Source organism: Chiroxiphia lanceolata, chromosome 3, assembly GCF_009829145.1.
Source record: "Chiroxiphia lanceolata isolate bChiLan1 chromosome 3, bChiLan1.pri, whole genome shotgun sequence".
NCBI classification, from domain to species: Eukaryota; Metazoa; Chordata; class Aves; order Passeriformes; family Pipridae; genus Chiroxiphia; species Chiroxiphia lanceolata.
Window position 1 is genome coordinate 79,978,727 of NC_045639.1, and position 22,513 is coordinate 80,001,239.

Sequence of the window (22,513 nt, forward strand, 5' to 3'; positions counted from 1 at the left end):
TGTCTGTTCTGCTCCTTTCCACTGTACAGACTGAGGAGCATTCATTTCCCAAAGGATTTTATACAGCATTTGGTCCAAATTTTTGCGTTTGTTGCTGAAAGCTATGTTGTGAAACTGATGACTCTTTTATAATGGAAGTTTCATACCAAATGGTTTTTAAACAATCCAGAAATGCATAACATAAAGATGCTATAGATGTAGACTTTGCAAAGTTGCTTATCTTTTGCATTTTTTTGCCAAGTTAATATTTAAACAGTGCGATCTAGTTACTTACTCTTGTTTCATGCAGAAAATATATCTCTGCTATTGCTCAACCTGAATTACTCCTTTGATTCACTCAGTTTGAATTCGTATGAATTTATTGCAAAACAAAGTGCATAGAAGATGTTTCTGACAGAAAAACTGGTATGGATATGGCAAAAGGGCAAGAGTTTGGTAGTTATTTAAAGTTAATTCCTCTGATGTAATAGCTCCAGAATCACAATTTTTTTCATGAACTGGGTGTCTGGGGTTCTAAAACAGCAACTCTGCCAACAGAGAAGTCGGTGGGTTTCTAAAGCTCTAAACCAGCAATTCTGTCAACAGAGAAGTTGGCAGGTTTTTTTCATTTTTTGTGACAAAGTCTCATCTTTAAGTTTAATCAACAAGGGGACTTGAAAAGACAGAAATACAAAAGTTATGGAATGATATTAGCAGTGGGAAAGGTAACTTGAAGGAAGAAGCAGGGTGGAGGAAACCTAATTCTACCTAACTTCCTCCTCTACCCTCATTTTAGATAATCTGTAATTTATTTATTGCTAGCTATTGCAGCTTTCTACTCAAGTTTGATATACATAAAGCTAACAACAAAAACACCCTTGACCCCCATAACTCTGAGTTTCTGAACGTGCCAACCAATTTTCTGTATAAGCAAAACTACTAATAAGCTTAGAGAAAGGTGGGTTTTATTAAAAACCTATGAATGAAGAAAGGATAATGTATAGTGAGAATAACTGTCATTTCAACTGCAGTGAAAACAGACTAGCTTGGACCTACAGAAATGGCTGGGATATTGGGGCAATTGCAGAAAATCTGTTTGTACCATGTGTGCAAGCTTGAGAAAGTTGAGAGTTGTGAAATTTTTTCTTACCCACGAGCTCTCAAGGAAAAGATTGCACACTCTTTTCTCCCTCAGATTAGTTTAGCCAGGGTATCTTCATTAAACATTAATAATGATCAAGAATTCTCTAACTTGTCTAAAACCATTTTTTGTATTCTGGTCCTAAGGAAAACAATTCACTTTTCCTTTCTTTTAGTTTTCAAATGTCAAATACAATAATTACATTCTCTCAGCTTTAAGTGATTTATACCGGAATGAAATGGCCTGTTTACTGCTTGATAATAAATCTTCTTCGCCGTAATAACAAGGTGGTGTTGAAAGTAGCTTCAAAAAAGGAATGGCCTATTTAATTTTTAAACAGATAAAGGATTCCTCTGAAGGAACAATTGAAATTTGATTTTGCACCATTTGTATTAATTGTTGTCTGATAGATATTTTTCTACTGTTTCAGAAAGGTGTGTGCATATAAATTTAACCTAGAGTTAATTCTTTTTCTGTGGATTTTAAATCAATCATGGATAAGTCTTCTTCCAGTGTAGGTGTTGCATGTGAAAAATTAAAGCAATATTCTGAATTTGAAATGAAATATTTAGACCAAAAAGAAGCAGAATTGCAGAAACTGTCAATGTAATCCCATTGTCACTAATCCGTGCATGTAAAATGTAGCAGAGGAATGTCCAAAAGAAATTGAATTCCTCCAAAAAGAGTTGTTCCCAGGGGCTTTGCTGGGACAGGTAGACGCAGAGCACAGATCTGTAATAACTGAGTAAACAGAATAACTTTGACCACTCCTCAGTTGCAATTGTTTTAAGAAACAAGATTGTAAAAGAAGATAAGAGGCACACAGCTGTTGGGTTTCCTAGCTGGTATAAAACTTGACAGGAGGGATATGTTAAAATGTAGGTTTCCCGTTCATCTATTACATTAATATGTGCTCTACCAGTTTGCCCTTTTCTCTCTTCTGTGTCTTCTCGTTTCTGTGTTACTATTCCCAGATAGATTCAATTTTGTGTTCCTGCTCAAGTTTTTTTCATTCTACTTTACTTCTCTCACCCATATTTGCATGTGAGTCTTCAGGGTTGGTTTCCCAGTAAAGGCGATTATTTTTTATTTGCTATCAGTCGCTACTCCAAAGTGATTAAAGTACTGGTTAAAATGCATAGAATTTCCGTGAAATAGCTGAAATTGCATTCCTGTATGCTGATTGATAAGTTTCTCTCTTTGATGGTCTGAAGATGTAGCTAAGACTGGGTATTATAGGAAAAGGCAATAGTTTATGTTATTTTGTTGTGCTTATCATATAGATATTAAAAATACAGCCAAATTTTGAAACATCAAAGTCTTTCTTCATACTTGAGATTAACTTGCATGCTCCAGTCCTTATTTTTCCTAGTCGTATCACTTAGTCTAAGGAAACATACTGCTTTTTCTTAGAGACTTTGTCCTACCTTAAATAAGACTTGAATTAACTTCACAGGTCTGTGGTTTTTTGGGGGGTTTTTTAATGCACAAGGTGAAATTTTTTTGTGTAATACCTGTAATTAATTGCAGTTAGCTTACTTTAAAAGGCTTATTATCCATGCAGATAGCTTATAAAACCTCAATGAGGATTTTCTACTTGGAAAATTGAAATATGCTGAACCATGTTGCACTCATTTTTTTTAAGCAGGCTTTTTTTGGCAAGTGTAAATTATAGTCCAAGAAAACATGCAAAATTGCTTGCAGTAAAAAATGATGTCTTGAAGGCATATTGCAAAATGGAAAAAACCCTGCTTTACTGTACATTTGTTAATTAATAACTTAATTATTCATGTTACATAAATCTTCTCAGAAAGAGGTGAAAGAAGAGACAGAGCAGGTCCTGATACCAGTTAAATCAGTAGTAGTTATCAGCCAGGGTCTGGAAGATTTTTGTCCTATCCAGTTTGCATTTAATCATAATTGCTCTTTCACTTGTGCCCTACACAATAAAAATTCATCATTCAGGACAGTAAATTAAAAGATGCTCTGTTTCGATAATAATAATACAGCAATTTTTATGAACAATTCAATTATTTTTTTCCCACAGTTTATAGAAAAGATACATTTTTGCAAGTTGTTCATATTGCAAGCTTCAGCTTTTAGACCTGAAGTGTGTGACAAAATAGATTAATAATTTTAAATAAAATCTAAAAAGCTGACATTGCAAAAGAAGAATACCTATTAGCATATGAGGAGCTTGCAATATGGTTATATTGGATGAAAAATTTTGTAGAAGCATCTCCTTAGGAGAGGTGATGCTTCCTGGTCCTCTTCCTCAGCCCTCAACAGGGAAGTGGGTCTGGCTGCTTGGGACTTCTTGGGGTGTTAGTGAACTTGGATATGACCGTACTCCAAGTGCCTGGGAAGATGGAGCCTGACTAGTGCCCTGTGTGTTTTTTAGTCACTGCCTCAGGTTTATGTTGGCGTAGAGATCACAGCTGCTCAGGAGAAACTGGAACAGTAGTTGTCAACCTGGGAGCTTTTGCTGTGAAGCAAATGCTCTGTGTGGAGCAGAGGCATCGCAGAGGGTTTTTTTTTTGTTCCTAATCTTGTCTGCCTTCCGTTTCTTAGCCTTGTCAAAGCTGCTATCATCGCAGTGCATTCCTACTCCCCTCCTGGTGGCTCTGACAAAAGGATGCTTCCCCTCTAAATTTGGGAATCTGAATAAATGTTGATAAAGTTCAGAGAAAAAAGAAGGGAGAAGGGAGGAATTTGTTGGAGTGAGATAGCCAGCTTAAAAAGTCTGTACTAAACAAAACCAAAGGGCAGCTGAGCATTAGAGCCAGAAATAAAGGAAAGACAGAGAAATGGAGAAAGGGGTTACTGGAGGAGATGTGGCAGTTCTGAAGTGAGGCAGAGCACCCTGATAGCAAAGCAGTGATTTCCCTTATAGAGAAAGGAGCCTTATGGGTAAGGATACAGATTTTTTAAATTTTTTTTTAAGCAGATATACCAGAAAGACAGGACAACTTTCCTGCAAATGCTTTCCAGATTACAGATGCAATAATTGGTATTAAAGTGTTGATAGTTGGTATTACAAGGTGATAGTCCTTTCTTTTGTCACACCCAGGAAAGTACTTCAGCTGCATTTCTTAATACTTTAGAAGCAGAATACTACTTTTGTGTCTATTACTACTGAAGGATTTCTGTAAAAGAAATTTCATTTACAAGTTTGTGTAATGAATATGCTGAAGGATTTAATCTTATAATGATCAGAGAACCTAAGTCCTGCACCATCCATACAGGTTTCAGTAATGAGAGTGAAGCATTCAGTAGAGTTCTTGACATCTCTGGCAGCCTTCCTACCTTATTTTGGGTGGTAGGTTTGTTTGTAGCAGATGGCTGTTCATGCATTCTGCTGGTGGCACTTGTGTCTGTATAGAGTGGCAGCTGGGTGCATATCCTAATTCCAGACAAACAATTCGTTGTTCATTACAGGCTTCACCTTGGGATTGTGATCTGCATAGTCCCCCGTGAACCCATACCTAAATGGTTTGTAGACTGTAATTCAATAATTTCTCTGGTTGTGCATGATTAATTAATAAAGCATTTATTTTGAATAAATGATTAAAGTGCTGGGGGGAAACAGGAAGAAAAAGAAATCAGTCGGAGTGGTCTGGCAGTGTGCATATGTATGGCTAAGTGCGCTCTTTCATGATGCCTTCCCATGGAGGATCTTTATTAAGAAGATTGGAATTTTCATACTGATTATATCTCTGGTCCATGTAGACAAGTGAATTTTATATTCTCTACTGTTTTATTTTAAGGGGAATTTTTAGTTTCTAGGTATTTTTATTATGCACATGCATGTTCAATCCCTGTTTCTCTTGCACACCAGGGCGGCATCAGTGAGCTCCAGTCTAATTATGTGTTTAGTGATTAAGTATTTATCAGATTTGAGTTCTCACTCAATTGGCATAATTCAATAACTCCTTGTTCTTTTGTTACAAGAAATTAAATACAGATCACCTGATCAATCTGGTTTGCCCTGCATTGTCAAAAGGATACTGGTACCATTTGATTTACTCGGGGTACCCACGAGGTCTTGCCACCAGCGGTGTGGCATGCAGGGCACTGGGAAAACCAGAAGACTGTTGGAGCATCTGTGCTGACAAATGAAGGCCAGAGTGGGGAAAATTATAGCCAGATGAGATCACCCCATCATAGCTTCCCTGCCAGTTCTTTGTCATGTTTTTTCAGTGGTAACAACCTGTATTAAAATTGCTGAATGTTTAAATTTTCAGCTCTACTTGGGTGGTTTAGGATAGTTGTGCAGGACAGAAGTTTGGGGGTTTGGGGTTTTTGTGTGTGTGTGTGTGGTTTTTTTCTTTGTTTGGTTGTTGGATTTTTGTGGGGTTTTTGTTATTGGTTTGGTTTGGGTTTTTTTTAATTGGAAAGATTAAGGACAAAGGAATGACAAAACCACATGTGGAAAGAAAGTTCAGTGAGCTTTGAAATCAAGCCTTTAAACATTAGGAAATGACAGAGTTCTAGTTGCCAGGTTCATACACACTATGATACATTCCTTAATTAAATGGTGTAAGTACTTTTCCCTCATTCATACACAAAAGAGCATGTATCTTTTGCCACAGACGAAAGTAATGCTGAGGTTGTATGGATGTTTCTAAATACGATATCAGCTTCCTTTCAAAGTGATAAACTTTGTAATCTAGCTAAAGTTGCCAGCCACTGCTTCATAACTTGCTTCATCAGCAGACTTCCTCTGTTTGTGACTTTTTCTGATTGCTCATAAATATATTAAACAGTCTCTTACATAAATTGAATAGTCACTTGGCCTTTGCCAAGATGAAAACTGACCATTTATTCTGCCTGTCCGGTCTCTTAATCAGGGTTCAATCCATAACAGTAAGTAGTGTCTTCCATATAAAAGTACTTACTGCCTAGTTTTATGGTGTTTTTTAATAAATTACTGTGGAAGAAGACTGTAACAGAAGCCTTTTGGCAGTCGGAATCGATTATGTCAGTGTGGTGCTCCTCCTGTCACCCATTAGTTTTTAAGCACTCCTTCATTAAAATGATCAAAAGAGAGGCAGATGCAGCCACAGTGTGAGTGCAGGGGATGTGCAACCTCCTAAGTAGCACTGCCATGCGTGGACAAGGTAGGCATGCTAAACAATGCTGTGCTAAAGGGTAGGACTCTGAGAAGTTTGCAGAAATTACCCTATTTGGCTATTAAAAATTGACTTGATTTGTTTTTTAATAGCAATTCAGACCCTCCATATTAAGAAACATCAGAAATCTTGGATATGTTGCATCAGGGCTTGGTGTTTTATTCAGTCTTAATTATCAATATATCCCAGAACTTTTCTTTTAGTACCTCTATTTCTTCAGGCATTTCATTTTGGTAACTAAAAACCCCACGTGTTCCTACCTAGATGCCTTTATTTTTAGAGTGGATACAAAAAAATCCACTGGGTTTTTAGCAATCTCTCTGTCTTTCTTATTTGCTTCCTGTATTTCCACATGATCAAGTGAATCTACTAAATGATTTTTTACCAGTTTTCTACTTGGATATGCCTAAGATTTTTTTTTCATTATCTCATGTATTTCTTCTATATCTTATTAGTTTGAAATCTGTTTTTCATAAGTAGCTCCTGAGAGACTGAAAACGTCTTTGTTTTGACTTCAAAATACATGTAATGAGACTTCTTATTTTATTGAGTCTGCAGATACAAAGCTTCACATTACGGTGTCAATTCTTCACTTAATTCTGGTAGTTGAATTTGCTGATATTGTTGGTGTCTGTTACCTTTTAAAAGATGGCTAAGGTGAAAGGACCCTATGGGGTCTTAGATTATAATGTGTATTTATAACATTCCAGTGAGTCCAGAGCTGTGTAAGTGCTCTTGCTTTGTCATACATGGACAAATCTGGGCAGAGTTACAGCACAGGCCGTGTCTAGCAAGTCTTTCAGCAAATTGGGAATAGTTCCTAACTCCTATCCCATATTTCAATGAGGAGAAAGGGATGATATTCAGAAAGAAAAATTGATGTTTACTGTTAGAAATAGATTCTAATAGTGAAATCTCTTGAACTATGTAATAATCTCTCAAAGGAAAAGTCAAGCAGCCTCATTTTCCAGATAATTTATGGCCAGCCTGGCCAAATTGCTCATTATACTGCAGGGAGTAATATTCCATTGGTGGAGGAATGGGCATGATTGTTTAATAGGTACTTTTTGTTTCTACTTACTTTTCCTTTCTATTTTTTATGGATAGGTTATATGTAAATGTAGTCAAAATGCTGCTTTATGTAATTTACCTGTAAGAAAAAGCCACAGAGGCTTTGGACAAACATTAAAATATTATCAGCACTAGACATAAAGGCAGCAAACAAAAAGAAGTGCTTTTGGAAACGTCTGTGGTTTTATTTATGGAGTGCAAGAATGTGTCTTGAAAAATGTCCCTGTCTCTAGGAAAGTGTTTGTGTACCTACTCCGCCTCTTCCCCCCAAAAAACCAACATAACAGTCAAACACTTTTTCAAAAAATAACACAAACCCTACTAACTGAAAGTAAACTTTAATATTGGTAAGTTCTTTTTGACAGTCTAGAATTGCTTGCAGACCATTATTGTATATATGAGGTCATTTCAGTTTGCAGTTTCAAGCCCTCTAAATGTAATTTTTGTTTGATTTGGTGTATAACCGTGGTGACATTATTCAGTGGAACTATGTCTTTCAGGGATCAGTTATTTCCTAGGTTCTCATTATCAGTAGTCAATGACAGATAGTGATTTACTGTAGGGAGTGAGGTAGTTCAGTGAAGCCTTTCAAGTATCACACGTAGGAGCTTGCATGGCAATTAGCACATAACACTGGTATTTTTGCCTGAGTTGCATGTGCTTGAAAGCACCATGCTTATTAATATGACTAATGGAACACACTATTGGAGTACTATTGTTGGAAGGTAAAGGGTGTTAAATTCAAATCTGTAGTTTATGCTATCTACTGCATTTTTCCTTGTGAATATTACTTGGAATGCACTTTTATGTTAATTGCCATCACCATTAACTTGACACGGACTATTCTGCAAATTCAGAATTCATCGAATGAAAGGTGTTTGCTTACATTTCTGTGGGGTTGTTTATTGCAGAGATGAATTTAGCATTATAAAACTGTTTGCGATGTCTTTTTTGCACTTTAATGTATTGTTCCCCAACCTTTTTCACCTCATGTTCAAGCCCAGGGTTTTTTGCATCTTTACTGTTTAACCCGCTGTCCAGTTCCTTCATAACTTTTTTCAGTTTGTGCTCTAATTTGAGGAAGAATGTCCTCAATCAGGCATACAGTCTATTTGCTTATTCTTTACTATGATAATTATACTTGAATAGCTTTTATTTGTCCATGAAAAAAGTTTTTTTGCTTGACTGATGAGTAAGAAATTTTGTTAGAATATCTTCATAGCCTGAAAAAGTGGTTTGATAAGTGCAGTGTGGAAAGCGGGAGACAGCTCTTCTGTCTTGCCTGGGAAGCCCCTGTGTTGCCACTGTCAGTATTCTGCGTGCAGGGTTCACTACTGCTTCTGTGAACTGTCAAGTTCTTTGACTCTTTGTACTTCTAGAACAAAATGAAATACATGTTGTTTGCAGACCATATATGCATGTCAGTTTAAATTCACAAGCCCTGTTATTAGCCTTTTTCTAGAACTTGTTGGATCCTTTTATATAGTTTTATATTTCATAATAGTTAGTGTATTATTTTCACTATCTTATCTTACAATACTCAGTGAATTAAATTAATGAAATAATTAATGATCTTGAAAAAAATGAAATATAAGTTAATTCTTTTGACCTTAACATAATTTTTTATAATTCTCTATGCTTTTCTGATTTTCTTCTTTTCCTATTCCTAGAAAATACATGATTAGAATTTTAAACCAATGGGGAATGATTATCATAAGCAAGAAGTAAAGTATAATTGGAATGTCACCATAGGGGAATTCAAGTGACAGTTCAAGAAACTACTTAAGAAACTGCTTCTCTTTCTATGATTATGATATTGCAACACAGCGCACAGTTTCGTCTCCCAGTTTAAGTGACCACAGGATAAATGCAGAATATTTATTATATTCTTAAGAGGACATCAACTGCATCACATGAATTTGGTGTCCTTTCTACTGTGTCATAGTGCTTTATTTGTGCTTGTGTCATCATGTGCAATAATGACATACTGGGATAATTTCTTTGCATAATTGAATACAAAATTTATTAAACTAGGTATGAAAGTTACCTTTATCTTGAAAGCTATCCGTGAAGAACTTCCAAAGTTTGAAAATACCATTATTGAACTTACAAAGGTGTTGCTTCTGTTCTCAGGGCTGTTGTTCATTTGTGTTCATGACTTCTGACGGTCATTTCTCCCTGAAATGCAAATGCATCCAGAGTGATTTTTAGAGGCAGTTAAAAGCACATACAGAGCATATCAGTGGAAGTATTTGTATATGCTTATTACACAAAAAGTATATTTTAAACCAAACATAAAAACATTCAGACCATAACTAATATTAATCCCTATTATAAAGCTATTTTAAATGTGGGAGTTTAGAATGTGAGTGTGGTCACACAGATTTTCCTAAAATTTTATCCTGACTCCAATTTATACTTAAAACGGTGCGTGTTCCGTTTTTTTGCCTTAATCAGCCACTAATGTGTATGCTGAGGTGTTCTTAGCAATAAAGATGCAGCTGTGCACAAGGGTCAGTAGCCCCATTGAGTGTCAGGATTTTTTTTTCTCTCCATTTTGCTTCATAACTATTCCACTCTGGAGACACGTCTTCTCCATATCGAAATGTTTTCACCAGCAACCTCTGTGAAGACTGCAAATCTGCCCACAGCATATGAAGGATAAAGTTCTTAGATCATTTCCCAGCACCACTGTAGCTGCTATTTGCTGCTTCTGACTGTAAAGTGGAAATAATCCCTGTGTCCCAAAATACTGCAAGTTATTATATGATAAATTGTCATCAGTTCTGGGATTTTATGAGCATTCTTGTCAAAATTTAAGGAAGGAGTTACAGGCTCTGTTTCACAGGGGTAGTGAATAACTTAAAGCAGTGCTGTTGGAAGCTCTGGGTGCCTACCACTGCCTGTTGCAGGGCAGCGTTCCTCCCGAGAAACCAGGCACCTCAAGCTTATTTGCCTGTTCATTGGTCATCGTTTTCCTTTGGCATGTTTCACCTTTCCAATGCCAATTACCTTACCTCTTTTCAGCCATTCTGCTGCACACACTGTATTTTTCTTGCCATATTCCCTGCTTTGCAAGCCTGTCTGGCCTCTGCTCTTGGCTAGAGCTGCAAGTTTCAGTCTGTGTTCCTGCACAATGTGCCGCCGCTCTTGCAACAGAGCAAGCGCAGGAGCTGCTGCTTCGCACAGGAGCAAGTTACTGCGTTCAGCTAATCTGCAGTAACTTGCTCCTGTGAGAGGTAGCGGCTCCCGGCTCCATCCTGTTTCTTTATTTCTGTGCATGCTCCTTTCTGGAAACCTCCTTCCATAGTCTGCACAGCAGCACTAGGATGCAGGTAGCCTAGAGGGAAACTCACAATTGGTTTGTGTACAAACTGCTCAAAATACACTCTTGCAGTAGCTTTGCTTATCCTGAGCCTCAGAAGTGACTCTTGTCACAGCCTGCTTACCTCTCCAGACTCTTCTGTGTGACCTCAGTCTCTGAAATACACAGATTAGGCCCATAAGAAAGACCCTGAATAAAAGAGTTTATACTAGTGATGAGATTTAGAATTTTTTAATTGCTCAGACCATTTAGGGGCAGAAAACCAGAGTGTTTCAGGACATTAAATTACGATCATATTAGGATGCTCATTTCAACCGTGTTGAGTTCTTATATGAAAACTGAGTGGTTTTGCATATTGGTGATGTAATTTTGAATTTCGTAACTCAAGAGGAATGTGTAAACTAGAGAAACACAGAATGCAACCTTTTATTTAAGCAAGGGAGAGCTATAAAGAACTCTATACCCTAAATATTTTGCTTACACTGCATTGAATTAACATTGCTTTTTTGAAGTGCCATGTAAATAGCACGTGAAAAGGCAGTGAAAGGTGAATAAATAGTAATCAACTTGTGCTGTGTCAGTGTCAGTCTGATTAAGGAAGCCAATTCTTGCAGTTCGTTTGGAGTGTACATCAGTGATAGCAAGTTAAACAGTATAGACAACAGTATAGTCTCCTGGAAAGACCAGTCTTAAGGTTCCCTGGATGTTCATTACTTCTAACTAAAGCCATCCAAAGACTTAGATTTTTAATAGTCCTATGTTTTTATCCAGTAAAGGAAACATGAAGAATGACCATGTGGGAATAATCACACTGTATGTTTTCTCTTCTTAAGGTCTCTTACTAGAAATACAGCTAGTGGATTTTTTTGTTTTTATTTTCTGTCTTATAATAATTATGTGCAGTTCTTTCTAAGAATACTTTTTTGCTTTAAGATACCTCTCTCTGAAATATGGTGACATACCCTGAATCCTTTTTACAGAGTCTCTTTAAACCTTTTTCACTAATTACTTCCCACATGTTTCTTTCCATTTAGAAAACCCTTTAATATTTTCTTATTTTGCGTTATATTCCTAGGAGAAGGTTTGATCAGTATGCTGGATATTCCAATTCTAGACACATGAGTTCTGAATAAATTTGACTGGTTTGACTGAAAATAAGTTTGATGTGCTTATCCTGAATTCTGTATACTGCAGAACCATTGCAAAACAGTACAAGTCTTCCCAGTTTCGTCCGGCACACTAATGGGCAAAGGGAGAAAGCCACTTGCCTGTCTGTACTGTGGCTGATCTGGTCTGATCCTTACTGTTCTTTCCTTCCTTTGGGTATTTCTGTAAGTGTCCTGGAAATTTTTGTATACCATATCTAATTACAGAAAGGTTTTTTGAAGATGATAGTTCACCACCTCTTCTTACTTATTTTATCTTTGTGAATGTTTTGACTTTGTCTGGAGAGAATGACCAATGGGCAAGAGGAAAATTGCAATTGTCCAGTTGGAACAGCACAGCGCTCTCCTGCCCTTTTTACTGGCCAGTGATGTTCTTGTCAGCTCATTTGTAACAGCAATGCTCTAATGCTCCTCTGGGATTTGGAGTTTGTGTACTGATGGCATTGACTTGCACAGTATCTGCAGAAATCAAACTCTTTTCCAGAAGTATCAACAGTCAGTTGAGTCAGCTTATCCCACTGTCCCTCTGGATCTTAGTGGTGTGCACAATGACTTTATAGAGTTGAAGAGAACAGCAGACACAAGCTGTATCTGGGGCTCTTCTTATTTAGCAAGCCGTTAAACAATAATGCAGAGATTCTATGTTATTTCTCTACTTGTAGTGATGTCATTTTTGTCTTACTGTGCATACTTTTACATGTCTTAATCTGTTTTAGCTCTTGGGCCTGCTCTCTGTGTGTTTACTAGTCTTTTCTCTTGCTGTCTCTTTGTCTGTAATGGTCTCTAATAAATAGAAGAAGCATATACCTGCCATTCTTCCACATTACTGAGTGACATCCATCACAAAGAAGCCTGTGAAATGATTTTATTGAAGAGCTGCTTGCATTGTAAACATAAATTACTCATGTGCATCCATCTTTAATTCACATCTTTCCTTTTCTGTAGTAGTTCAAAAAAGGTTGTGTAATCAGATTTGCAAAGGTAGCTCTTGCTGTCGTGATGAAGCTTGTTACCCCTGCTAGGGTTTGGTAACAACTACTAGAGATGCAGAAAAAAACTTATGGATGTAAAGTGATATCTTAAAAGATTTTTTTCATTTTTTTAGGCTACTCACCCAGAATGTTGGTCTTCTTTATGTTGGAAACTTTGACAGACCTTTTGCACAAATTAAGGTATGATTAATGAGCTGGGGGGGAGGTGGTTATTTCAGTTATTTCACTTCTGTATGATTTAGAAAACTTCAGGCTTCAAGTTATCAATATGGCTTCAGGAAAAATAATGGGAAATAGTGCTACTTTGGTTTATGTTTACCATATTCTGGGTTTGGTTTTAGTTTAATCTGTACACTTGACAAAGAAGTTTATTTTTTCCTATCATCTTTTGATTAATTTTGACTCTGGTTTAATTATCAGAAGGTTGTCTTGTCAGAGAGATTTCAAAACAAAGCCACTTTTGAAGCCCTGTAATTCTTTAAGTGATCCTTGACAGGGAAGACACTACAGTAAAAAGCACAGATTGTTTTCCCAGTATTATTAGATTTATTATGAAAGACTCATACAATTGCTGGAAAATCATATGTCTTTTATGACTTACTATTTCTTCTCCTTCAGTGGTACTATAATGGTTTTGTGTTTCTAATTGCCAGTTGCTAATTAATTATTGTCATGTCAGTTGCAAACAAAAATGTTTTGCAAGAATATGTGGACTGATTCTGATGAGTTTCCTGGGTATTTTAGTAGAACAAAGAGAGGGAGGCATTAGCATGTCAGTCATTACACTGAGATGTGGAAATGTATCTATTTTAGAATGCGGAAATGTTCCCATCTCTCAGATGATACCTGTAATTACTACATATTCTGCATTCTTGGCTGCATTGTTGCCTCCATCGTGTGCATATGCTTGTGCCTCTCAGAATTTTAAAAGCCTTGGTTTTGTTTTACATCAAAATGAAACTTAAATTTCTGAAACTCAGATGTGTTCCTTTACCATCCCTAATTATGTTACTAAACAACAGTACTCCCAACCGTATCTAACAAGTACTTTTTATAGCTTAAGCCTTGGTACTGTATTAAAATTACTTTAAAATAACAAATGCATGCTTTTCATCTTCCCATTTCCCTTTCTTTCATCTTCCCAGTTCCTACATGTGTATTATTCAGTTTGGCTAATAATCAAACAATTTAAATGTTTCTTTTATGAAACATATTGCCAGAAGTTTCATCAAAAATACAATTGTATATTTTTGGTGATAACTCTTCAGAATAGTGCTTCTGAAAGTTCTCTAACTGTTCTCCTTTTCCAAATGAGGCCCATTTCTGCCTGCTCCATCCACTTCTAAGAATAATAAGCAGCAAAATGGGAGGTTTTCCCTATGGCTGGGAAGAGTTTAAGTTTACTGGGTGGGTGTGAGAGAAAAGAGGTTAATACTGCACCCCTTTTCAGCTGCCTGCAGTGAGCAGTGGTGCCCCTCCTATCACTTGCAGCCCGGGAGAGGCCCTTCTGCTCACAGTTTCCTGCAATTAGCATACAAGGTCTTCTGTGCTGGAAGTTATATCTGCATCCTGTTGCTTAGTAGACTCAGTTGGACTTCCCTCCCCGAGTGTGCCTAAGGGACTTTCCACTAAATTTTCAACATACAAAGCCACACTATCACAAGATATTTTATTTTAAATCTGTTACCCAATAATTCTTTTGGGTTTAACCTAGGCCTTATGACAAGAGAACTGGTGAAAAGTTTGACTTTTGTCTTCTCCTCCACATTACCCCAGTCTTGCGTCTTTCAAACTACAGAAACTTAATTTATTTAATTGCTCTCTGTATCCAACCATTCTGTATCTCCAATCAGTACCCCTTTTTTTTTTGTTCTACATACCCTTCTGTATTTATGTTGATGCCTTTTTTAGGGTAGGGGATGGCACAGTATTGAAGATATGGCACAATAACATTTTCAGTTCTTGCCTTATATATAGTACAATGCTTGATAGATATCTGACATACATTTAATTTGAGTAGGTAATTAATTACTGTAGATTACATTGATATGTTTGAATAAGCCAAGTTTGAATAAGATAATTTTGTGAGCTGTATTCTATAAAACATAACTTTTATTTTTGGAGCTGTAGGCATATATATGAGTGAATGTATGTTTGCACACTGTTGCTTTGATTTGCTTCTGATGCTAAAGGCAATGCTGAAGTGGTAAACTTGTCTTGTTGTTTGTATTATTAATTTCAACTGGGAAATGGCATATAGTTGACAAAAACAAAAGCTTTTGAAATTGAGACTCCTATCTGATTGCTTGAGATTCTAGGATGTTGTCTGCATGGCAGCAGGAGGAACTGGTGTAGAGTGATGGGATCACAATGTCATAGAGATCTTCAGCACCAGAAAGAAAGGGAGTATTAATTCACATTAAGAGTTGGTGCTTGGAAAAGGAGTTTATGTAGTCTGAAGATATACAGTGGTCTTTCGTAACTGTTGACACAAGTTTCTTTTATTCTCCCCCCAACAGTTCTTCAGGTCTTCAAAGCATTTCTTTCATTCTTCCTCCAGCGGCTCTTCAGGTCTTTAATACACATTTGCCAATGATTCCACCAGTTAAAAGACTGCTGAACCACATATTGTCTTGGAATATATATAAGGCAGAGTCTTTATAACCTTTTAGGTCAGCTGTGCTTTTACATACTGTGTGATGGATTGATCTCTCTTGTAATATAAATTACCCACTCATGTTCATTTGCAAACATCTCAGGTATTATGTATTCTATTAAGATACGGTATTTTTTGCTAAAAGTGTGCATTAAGGAATGCCCCAAACCACTACACTTGTCTGTCAGCATAGATTTATTACTCAAAGTGGACCATTATTAGACAGCAGTACTTCCAGTGCATTTTAGTGCACTTTCAGTTGCAGAAGTAGGAACGTTACCAGGGCTTTGAAATATTCATAGTAAACATATAAACTGCCATGCTAGTACTCATAAATTCATGTTTCAATTTATGTGCATTTGCAAAACTGCAAAAGAGAAGCTCCTTATCAAAGTATCCCTTCCCAAAAGCAAACAAGTTTGATTTTCCAGAACTGTGCGGGAGATAATTGCACTGGTGTCTTTGATGATGAAGACTGTAGATGGCAATTCTGGGAAAAGAGTTTGAAATACTAACGTCTCTTTTAGGATGATTTTTCTATGTCTTTCATTCTCATATTAATAATTCATTAATATATATTAATATTTATAATGTTTCTGAGACATAGCCGAACTGGTAAGATTAACTGAAATTACCTGATTTTCCTCTTCAACTTGCTTTCAGTGGTATCTGTGGTTGTGCTTGTTAGGTGTTTGATCTCTGTACTTCATTATACAAAAGAAATGTGAAGCATTCACTCCTCAAGCTTTAGAATCTTGCATTTGGTAGCAGATAGATAGAAGAAATGGGGAATGAACAGTGTTTTACTGGCTAGAGGGATGTGCCTGGAACTTTCTAATAATGCTCTAGTTCACAGGTATTGCAGGACTTTGTATGTTGCTACTTTGAACAGAGTTCATGATAGAACTTTAAAGTTTTGCTTTGTGTTTGTGATCACTCTTGTTCTAGAGTAATATTTAGTGAGTTTCAGTAAGTTCAGTGGCTTAAAAAAATGATGGCTGTTTCCTTTAGCTTCTGAGACTCTTAAATGAATTCATCCTTTAGTTCAAATTCTGTTGTGTTAGTGGCTTATCATTTTATTTCCAGGGGATTATTCTTTAAGATTATATTGAAGAAATCTATTTAATACAGGGTAGTTGCTCTTAATAATTTCATTTTGTTTCTAAATAAAACTATTATAAATTGTTGTTTAATTCTAGTGTCTGTTCAAGGTATTGTAGAAGTTTCACCATAAATGTTTGTTTTCTTTTCCCATTTCTTTTCCCATTTAAGCTATGTTAGTAGTGGTATTAATAGTAGTTACTGTCATACACTTCTGCTTTCATTAAAAGAACTCTGAGCAATTCAGTGATTTGCAGTTTTCTTTAGCATCACTTTATATCTTAAGTGGTCGTATTAATTAAATATCTCCTGTAAATTTGATGAAACAAAAAAGGTTTCTCTAAGTGACAGTCTTGATTAGCAAGATAAAGTGTTGACATTAGCTGGAATTAACTAGCAATCTTTCTTCAATATCTTTTCCTTAAATATTGTTAGTATTCTTTTACTAACAATGAAGGTATTAAAGCAAAAACTTTATCATAGAAATTTTTTGTTTATTAGAAGTAAATAAATCCATTGTCCCAGCATACATAATAGTCACCCGATGGAAGGGTATTTTTCTGGGAATTTAACCTGTTTACAGGAAAAGAGTTCTTCATAACATACGTGACACATTGTTTTTAAACTAGAGATTTGATCAATGTAGATTACTGTGAAAATTTAGCTACACTATATGCAATAATTATATCTGTACAGAAAATTATGTTGCTTAATCAATTTACTAGTATTGTAAGCTTTTACGATTCAGTTCCTAGTTACTTCTGGGGTTAGGGGAAACTGTTCAGTACACTGTGTTCTCCATTATTAATCAGTAATGAAGCTTCTGGCAGTCTTTACTATAAGCTAATGACTAGTTTCATTTTTGGGCTCTTAACACATTAAATTACCATTTAAAAAAAGATTAATTACTACTGTTTTATTTTTAGTGTTTTAAGAGCAGTTATTAGAAAGTTTCATAATAAAGACTACTTTGTTCAAAATAGAATTGTTTGCTTTAATAGAATATGAGGACAGTTTCTTTGAAAAAGAATTTTTTGGAGATAGTAGTGTGTTCTTAGTATTTTTTTTTCTGTGATAGGACCCCAGTGGAGAGATTATGAGTTTTAGGTTTGCTTCTGAGGAATTTGGTGCTGTAGTTAAAGCAGCCTTGCTGTCAAGGACTAGAAAGGAATCAAGGTCTCTGCTCTGACCTGCACCTAAGTAGCCATTCTCTGTGATTTTATTTAAGTTGGGAACAGTATTGCTGATTGCTGAGGCAGCTAAGCTTACTGCCTACACTCTGGGAATGCAGTTTCGTTCTATGCTATTATTTGCCCAACTGCCTCATTTTCCCTTAGCAAATACACTGTTAACTTGAAACATGATAAAGCATTATGGAATTCTGCCAGAAAGAGGCCTTGCAGCAGGCAATCACCCCAAAATTATTTCTCTGATCATATCACATCAAAATGTGTAGACCCTCCAAATACAAATTCATCCACCTTTAAGATCTGCAGGCAACTTTTCAGCACCTCAGAAATTTTACTGCAATGTTCCCAATAGCTGAAACATCTTCAACATAGCTGCTTTACCTTTGTCCACACACATAGGCTGAATTGAACTGATGTCTGAGAACCAGGCGAGACATCATCATTCATGACTCCTTCAGCAGTGTCAAACATCTGTAGTTGATTACTGAAGTGATTGGCCACAATTTACCAAACAGTCTTTTCCCGAAAGAAGAGGGAAAAGGAATGAATTGATGATCTTGCTACTCTCAAGAGCTTATTTTTTAAGCTAGGATTAGCTGCTGATTTCTCGACTGAAACTGGCATGTTTTTCTTCCCTGAATGACAATGACTTCTACTACCACTTCATGATCCCAAAGCTTGGGATACCTTTGTTTAGGGTACAGCTCTTCAGACCACTCCAAATTTAGGAGGAGAATTAGTCCAGCTTTCGCCATACACTCTCATTTGCTGTCGTGACATAGCTCCAGAGTAGCCGTGTGGTCTGTACAGTCTCGTAGCAAAAAATGTTTACAAGTTTTCCGTTTGTGCCTGTTGACAGCCACTAAGAGTATGTTAGTGCCTTAATTATTTTATGCTTTGTTTACTGTACTTTCATGCATATTGACAGAGAATTTTGTGTTCACTACCACAGCAAGAAAGGATTACTCATTTATCGTAGTGAAGTTGTAGTCTGAATTGTTTCTGTTGCCTATCTCCCTTTCTTACTGTTTTGTGCTGTAATTGTATTTTATGTGATGTGGAATGCCATAGAATATGATATAAGGATATCATGTTCTTCAGCTTCAAAATGACAACAAATATGGCCCTAGAATTTCTGAAGTGAGATGTTTCTGAGAAAATGGAAATACAGATTTATCTGTAAGTGTTTGATTTTGGTTGTTCACGGTGAAGACAAATAATTTCAAACTGAAAGAGACACCACAGGGTGGAATAGAGGCCTGTCAAAGACAAATAATGGTAACTCGCTTGGTTAGCTTAGCAAGATACTGTCAGAGAAGGATTGTTTTATCTTTATATTAGCAGAGTTACCACAGGTATGAGGGGAAGAAGAAGGGGAGAAGATGATTTTAAGCTGGGAAAGTGATGATAGGAGAATAAATGGGTTATGCTAGACAGAAATAATTTTATTCTGAAAGCTGAAGAACACTTTGAGAGCTACAGATCTAGATCCAACTCCCACTAGGAACAAACACATTGACACTGTTGAGAAGGAATGTGATAATTGTATAATTTAATGATTGTGAAAGATGATAAACTCAGATAATCTGTCTCTCTACATTTCATTAAACGCAGTCACTCTAAATTAAAAGACACAAAATGAGGATAAAGCTGTATAATTTTCTACCTCTTCTGAACCTCAAACTGCATCTTTAGGACAAAGTAATCAACATTAATTACATATATTTATTATTGTTAGCAGTCTTCCAACAGAATTGGTGGGTGGCTCTTATGTTTATAGAGTTTTGTGGGATGTTACAGTAGGATTTTCATATCCTCTTTTTAGTTGTGGAAGCTGTACTGGGCATCGTTGGAATTGCTAGTATTGGACTGTTGAGAAGCTACGTAAGGAAATCCTTCTTTTCCTTTTCCTTATTCTTTTTGTCTTTTATGGAAACCTATATTTGTGGGTCATGCAGAAGTCAACATGTGGAAACAGTTTTAGCACCAACACTTAAAAAGTGGAGCTGATTTCAAAAGAAATTTCTCAATGTAGTGGGAATCTAAGCTTTGTTCCTAATGTTTATTGGTACAAGATGACAATGTGCAGTCTTCTCATGACAAGTCATACAATGGTGGAATAATGCTTTCTGGAGCCTGAACCTGTCCTTTTCCACTCATTCCTTTCTTCTGCACTGATTCCACATAAAGTATTGAGTCAAATTCAGCATCTTATTTTTTATCTTCAGGGTGCTCTGGCATAGGGTTACAGACTGTGTTTGCCTCTAGCAGGAAAGATGGAATGTTTTACATTAAAAATAAAATTAATTCTCAGCAGTGAGAGGGTTTTCAGGAGGGCAGCCTAGGACTTGAAGTGAACCTGATGGAACCTGGAGTCCTTAGGCATCTCGGAATCTTCTAATTCAGGTACAAGGACTTTGTGTCCTAAACAACAATCTGAACATATTCAATAACTAAATTCTGAATCCACAAGAGCAGTAACTGAATCTGAGATATTCTACCCTACCCACGCAGTTGGTATCTTGTAAAGAAGGTGAGGGAGGTGCTAGAGAGGATTTATTGAACAAACTGCAAGTTAGAAAATGTTGTAAGGTGCTACCAAAAAATCACCCACTGCTCATTCCTAAGTTATATGTTTGTTAAATTTAGCTTATTTTGAAAATAAGACAATTTTGAACCATTGCTTTAAGAATTAACTAGGAAAGACAAAAAGCATAAGACTTAATTCTTTATCGCTGGACTTCTTCCTTATATTTCTCTACATCTTGACATTCATTGTTGCAGCTTTTCTCAGTAGCACTTGCTAACTCTTTAAGTGCAAGGGGTCCTGACTGCCTGTGTATTTGTATAGATCCTGGAATATTAGGGCCCTCAGTCCTGCCTGGTAATGTTAGACACCAGCAGTATAAATAGTATAAATAAAATAGTAATATATTGTATATATGTGCATTTATATTACAGTAAAAGCCAGCATACAGTGGGCATATTTATTCCCTATAGACATACTAAGGGGAAAAATATTAAAAAAAAAAAAACCTCTAGCCTTGGAACTGGCGATTTAAACAGAAAGAGAATAGCTAGAAAATCTGCATTAGCACTGCAAAAACTGAAGCAGTGATTTTGTATGCTCTCACAATTGCTGCCCCTAAGAACAAAATGTTAATGAGCTATAATTTATAAATTTTCTCTGTTCTGATGGATCAGTTCCCATTTTGCTTTTTGTCATGATTATGCCTATGAATTCAGTTTAAAAAATTGTTCTTTGTAAAGCATGTGGTGTTCCATGGAAGTCCACAGAATTAGGAAGATTACCTCTGTAGTTTTCTGTTGCTGCCAATAAGATAGAATAATTGGTGCTTGGTTTTGGACTATGATTTTTTTTGTGGGGACAGCTTTTGTTATTTCAGCTCCTAGTAGGTTTCTTTTGAAAATCAATCCAAGTTTGTTCTTGCTAAGCATAGGGTAAATGAAGCCTTCTGGGAAGGTTAAAATAGCTAATTGATTGTAGATCTTAATTTATTGAGGGTTTTTGGTTTTCTATTTACCTCTAGATTAACTATGTAAGAAAGAAAACCTTTAAATGCTTTTAATGAGTATTGTAAAAATGAACAGATTGAAGCTTTTTAAGCCTTCCATTTCCTGGGCTTCCAAATACATCCTAGCAATACAAAATCAGTATGATAATACCTCATTTCTCAAAAAGCTTAGAAAAACAAGTGCTGACAAAGGAGCCTTGACAAGTTCAGGAGAGGCAAATTCCTGAATCAGGGACAGAGTGAGCTGGAGCCTTAAGTGGTTGCTCAGCAGCTCTGCAGAGAAGCATCCCAAGGTCCCAGTGGCTACAAACTGAATGCAAGCCAGCCATGTGCCCTTGCAGTGGTAAAGGCCAACCACACCTTGGGTTTTCTTAGCCAGAACATTGCCAGCAGGCTGAGGAAGGTCGCTGTTCTCTGCTCAAGTGTTTGTGAGAGTCGTGTGGGGTAACCGTGCACTGCTCTGGGCTCCCCGGTGCGCAAGAAGTCACCCTGCTGGAGTGATTCCTGTGGGGGTCGGGATGAAGCGTAGAGCATTTGGCCTATGAGGAGAAGGTAAAGAAACTGGGGTTGTTTAGAAGAGAACAGTAGAGGGGGGACTTACTGCAGTCCTCCATCACCTAAAGTGAAATGGCAGGAAAAAAAAGAGCCAGACACTTCTCAGAGAGGCTTGGGGAAGGACAAGTGGGAAAATTCCAGGAAAAAAATTTCACAGTGAGGTTGTTTGGTTGCCTGAAGACACCATAAAATCTCTGATTGAAAATCATGAAGATTTTCAAAATTTAACTGGAAAAGACCCTGAGCAACCTGACTCATCCTTGAAGTTAATTCAGCTGAGAGCAGGAGGCTGGATTGGGTGATGGCTGGATGGCCCTTCTTACTTGAATTTTTCACGCTCTGTGACATTTTAGAGTACAAGCAGTCATGGCTGTGAGACTTAACTAGTTCATAAGGATATGTAAAACTGCATAATGTATTGTGTTTATCGGGAAACTGTACAGTTGGATGTTTCTGAGTCTCTGCTGTTACTGATTGCATAGAGCTTTATTTCAGTCTGTAATACTAACATACAGTATTCCAGTCAGTTCTTCCTTCTTATCTTTTCCTATGGCTGTGACCACGACTTACATTATACAAGGCTTTCAGTACTTCCATTCTTAGTATCTTGCCTTTTTTTCTTGTTAAATGTTACCTTAAAAGTGCTTGTTTTCCTCATAATACAAAAAA

At 36.6% G+C, this 22,513-nt stretch overlaps 1 protein-coding gene across 2 annotated transcripts in view; it reads left to right on the top strand.

The window, feature by feature from the left end:
* The window catches only part of RNGTT (RNA guanylyltransferase and 5'-phosphatase), a 177,664-nt gene that overhangs the window by 131,597 nt on the left and 23,554 nt on the right, over positions 1–22,513 (top strand). For both annotated transcript variants that reach the window (XM_032683713.1, XM_032683714.1), the window contains one exon: positions 12,920–12,986. In XM_032683713.1, coding sequence (XP_032539604.1) covers positions 12,920–12,986 — 67 coding nt within the window. The remainder of the gene's footprint in view (positions 1–12,919; positions 12,987–22,513) is intronic.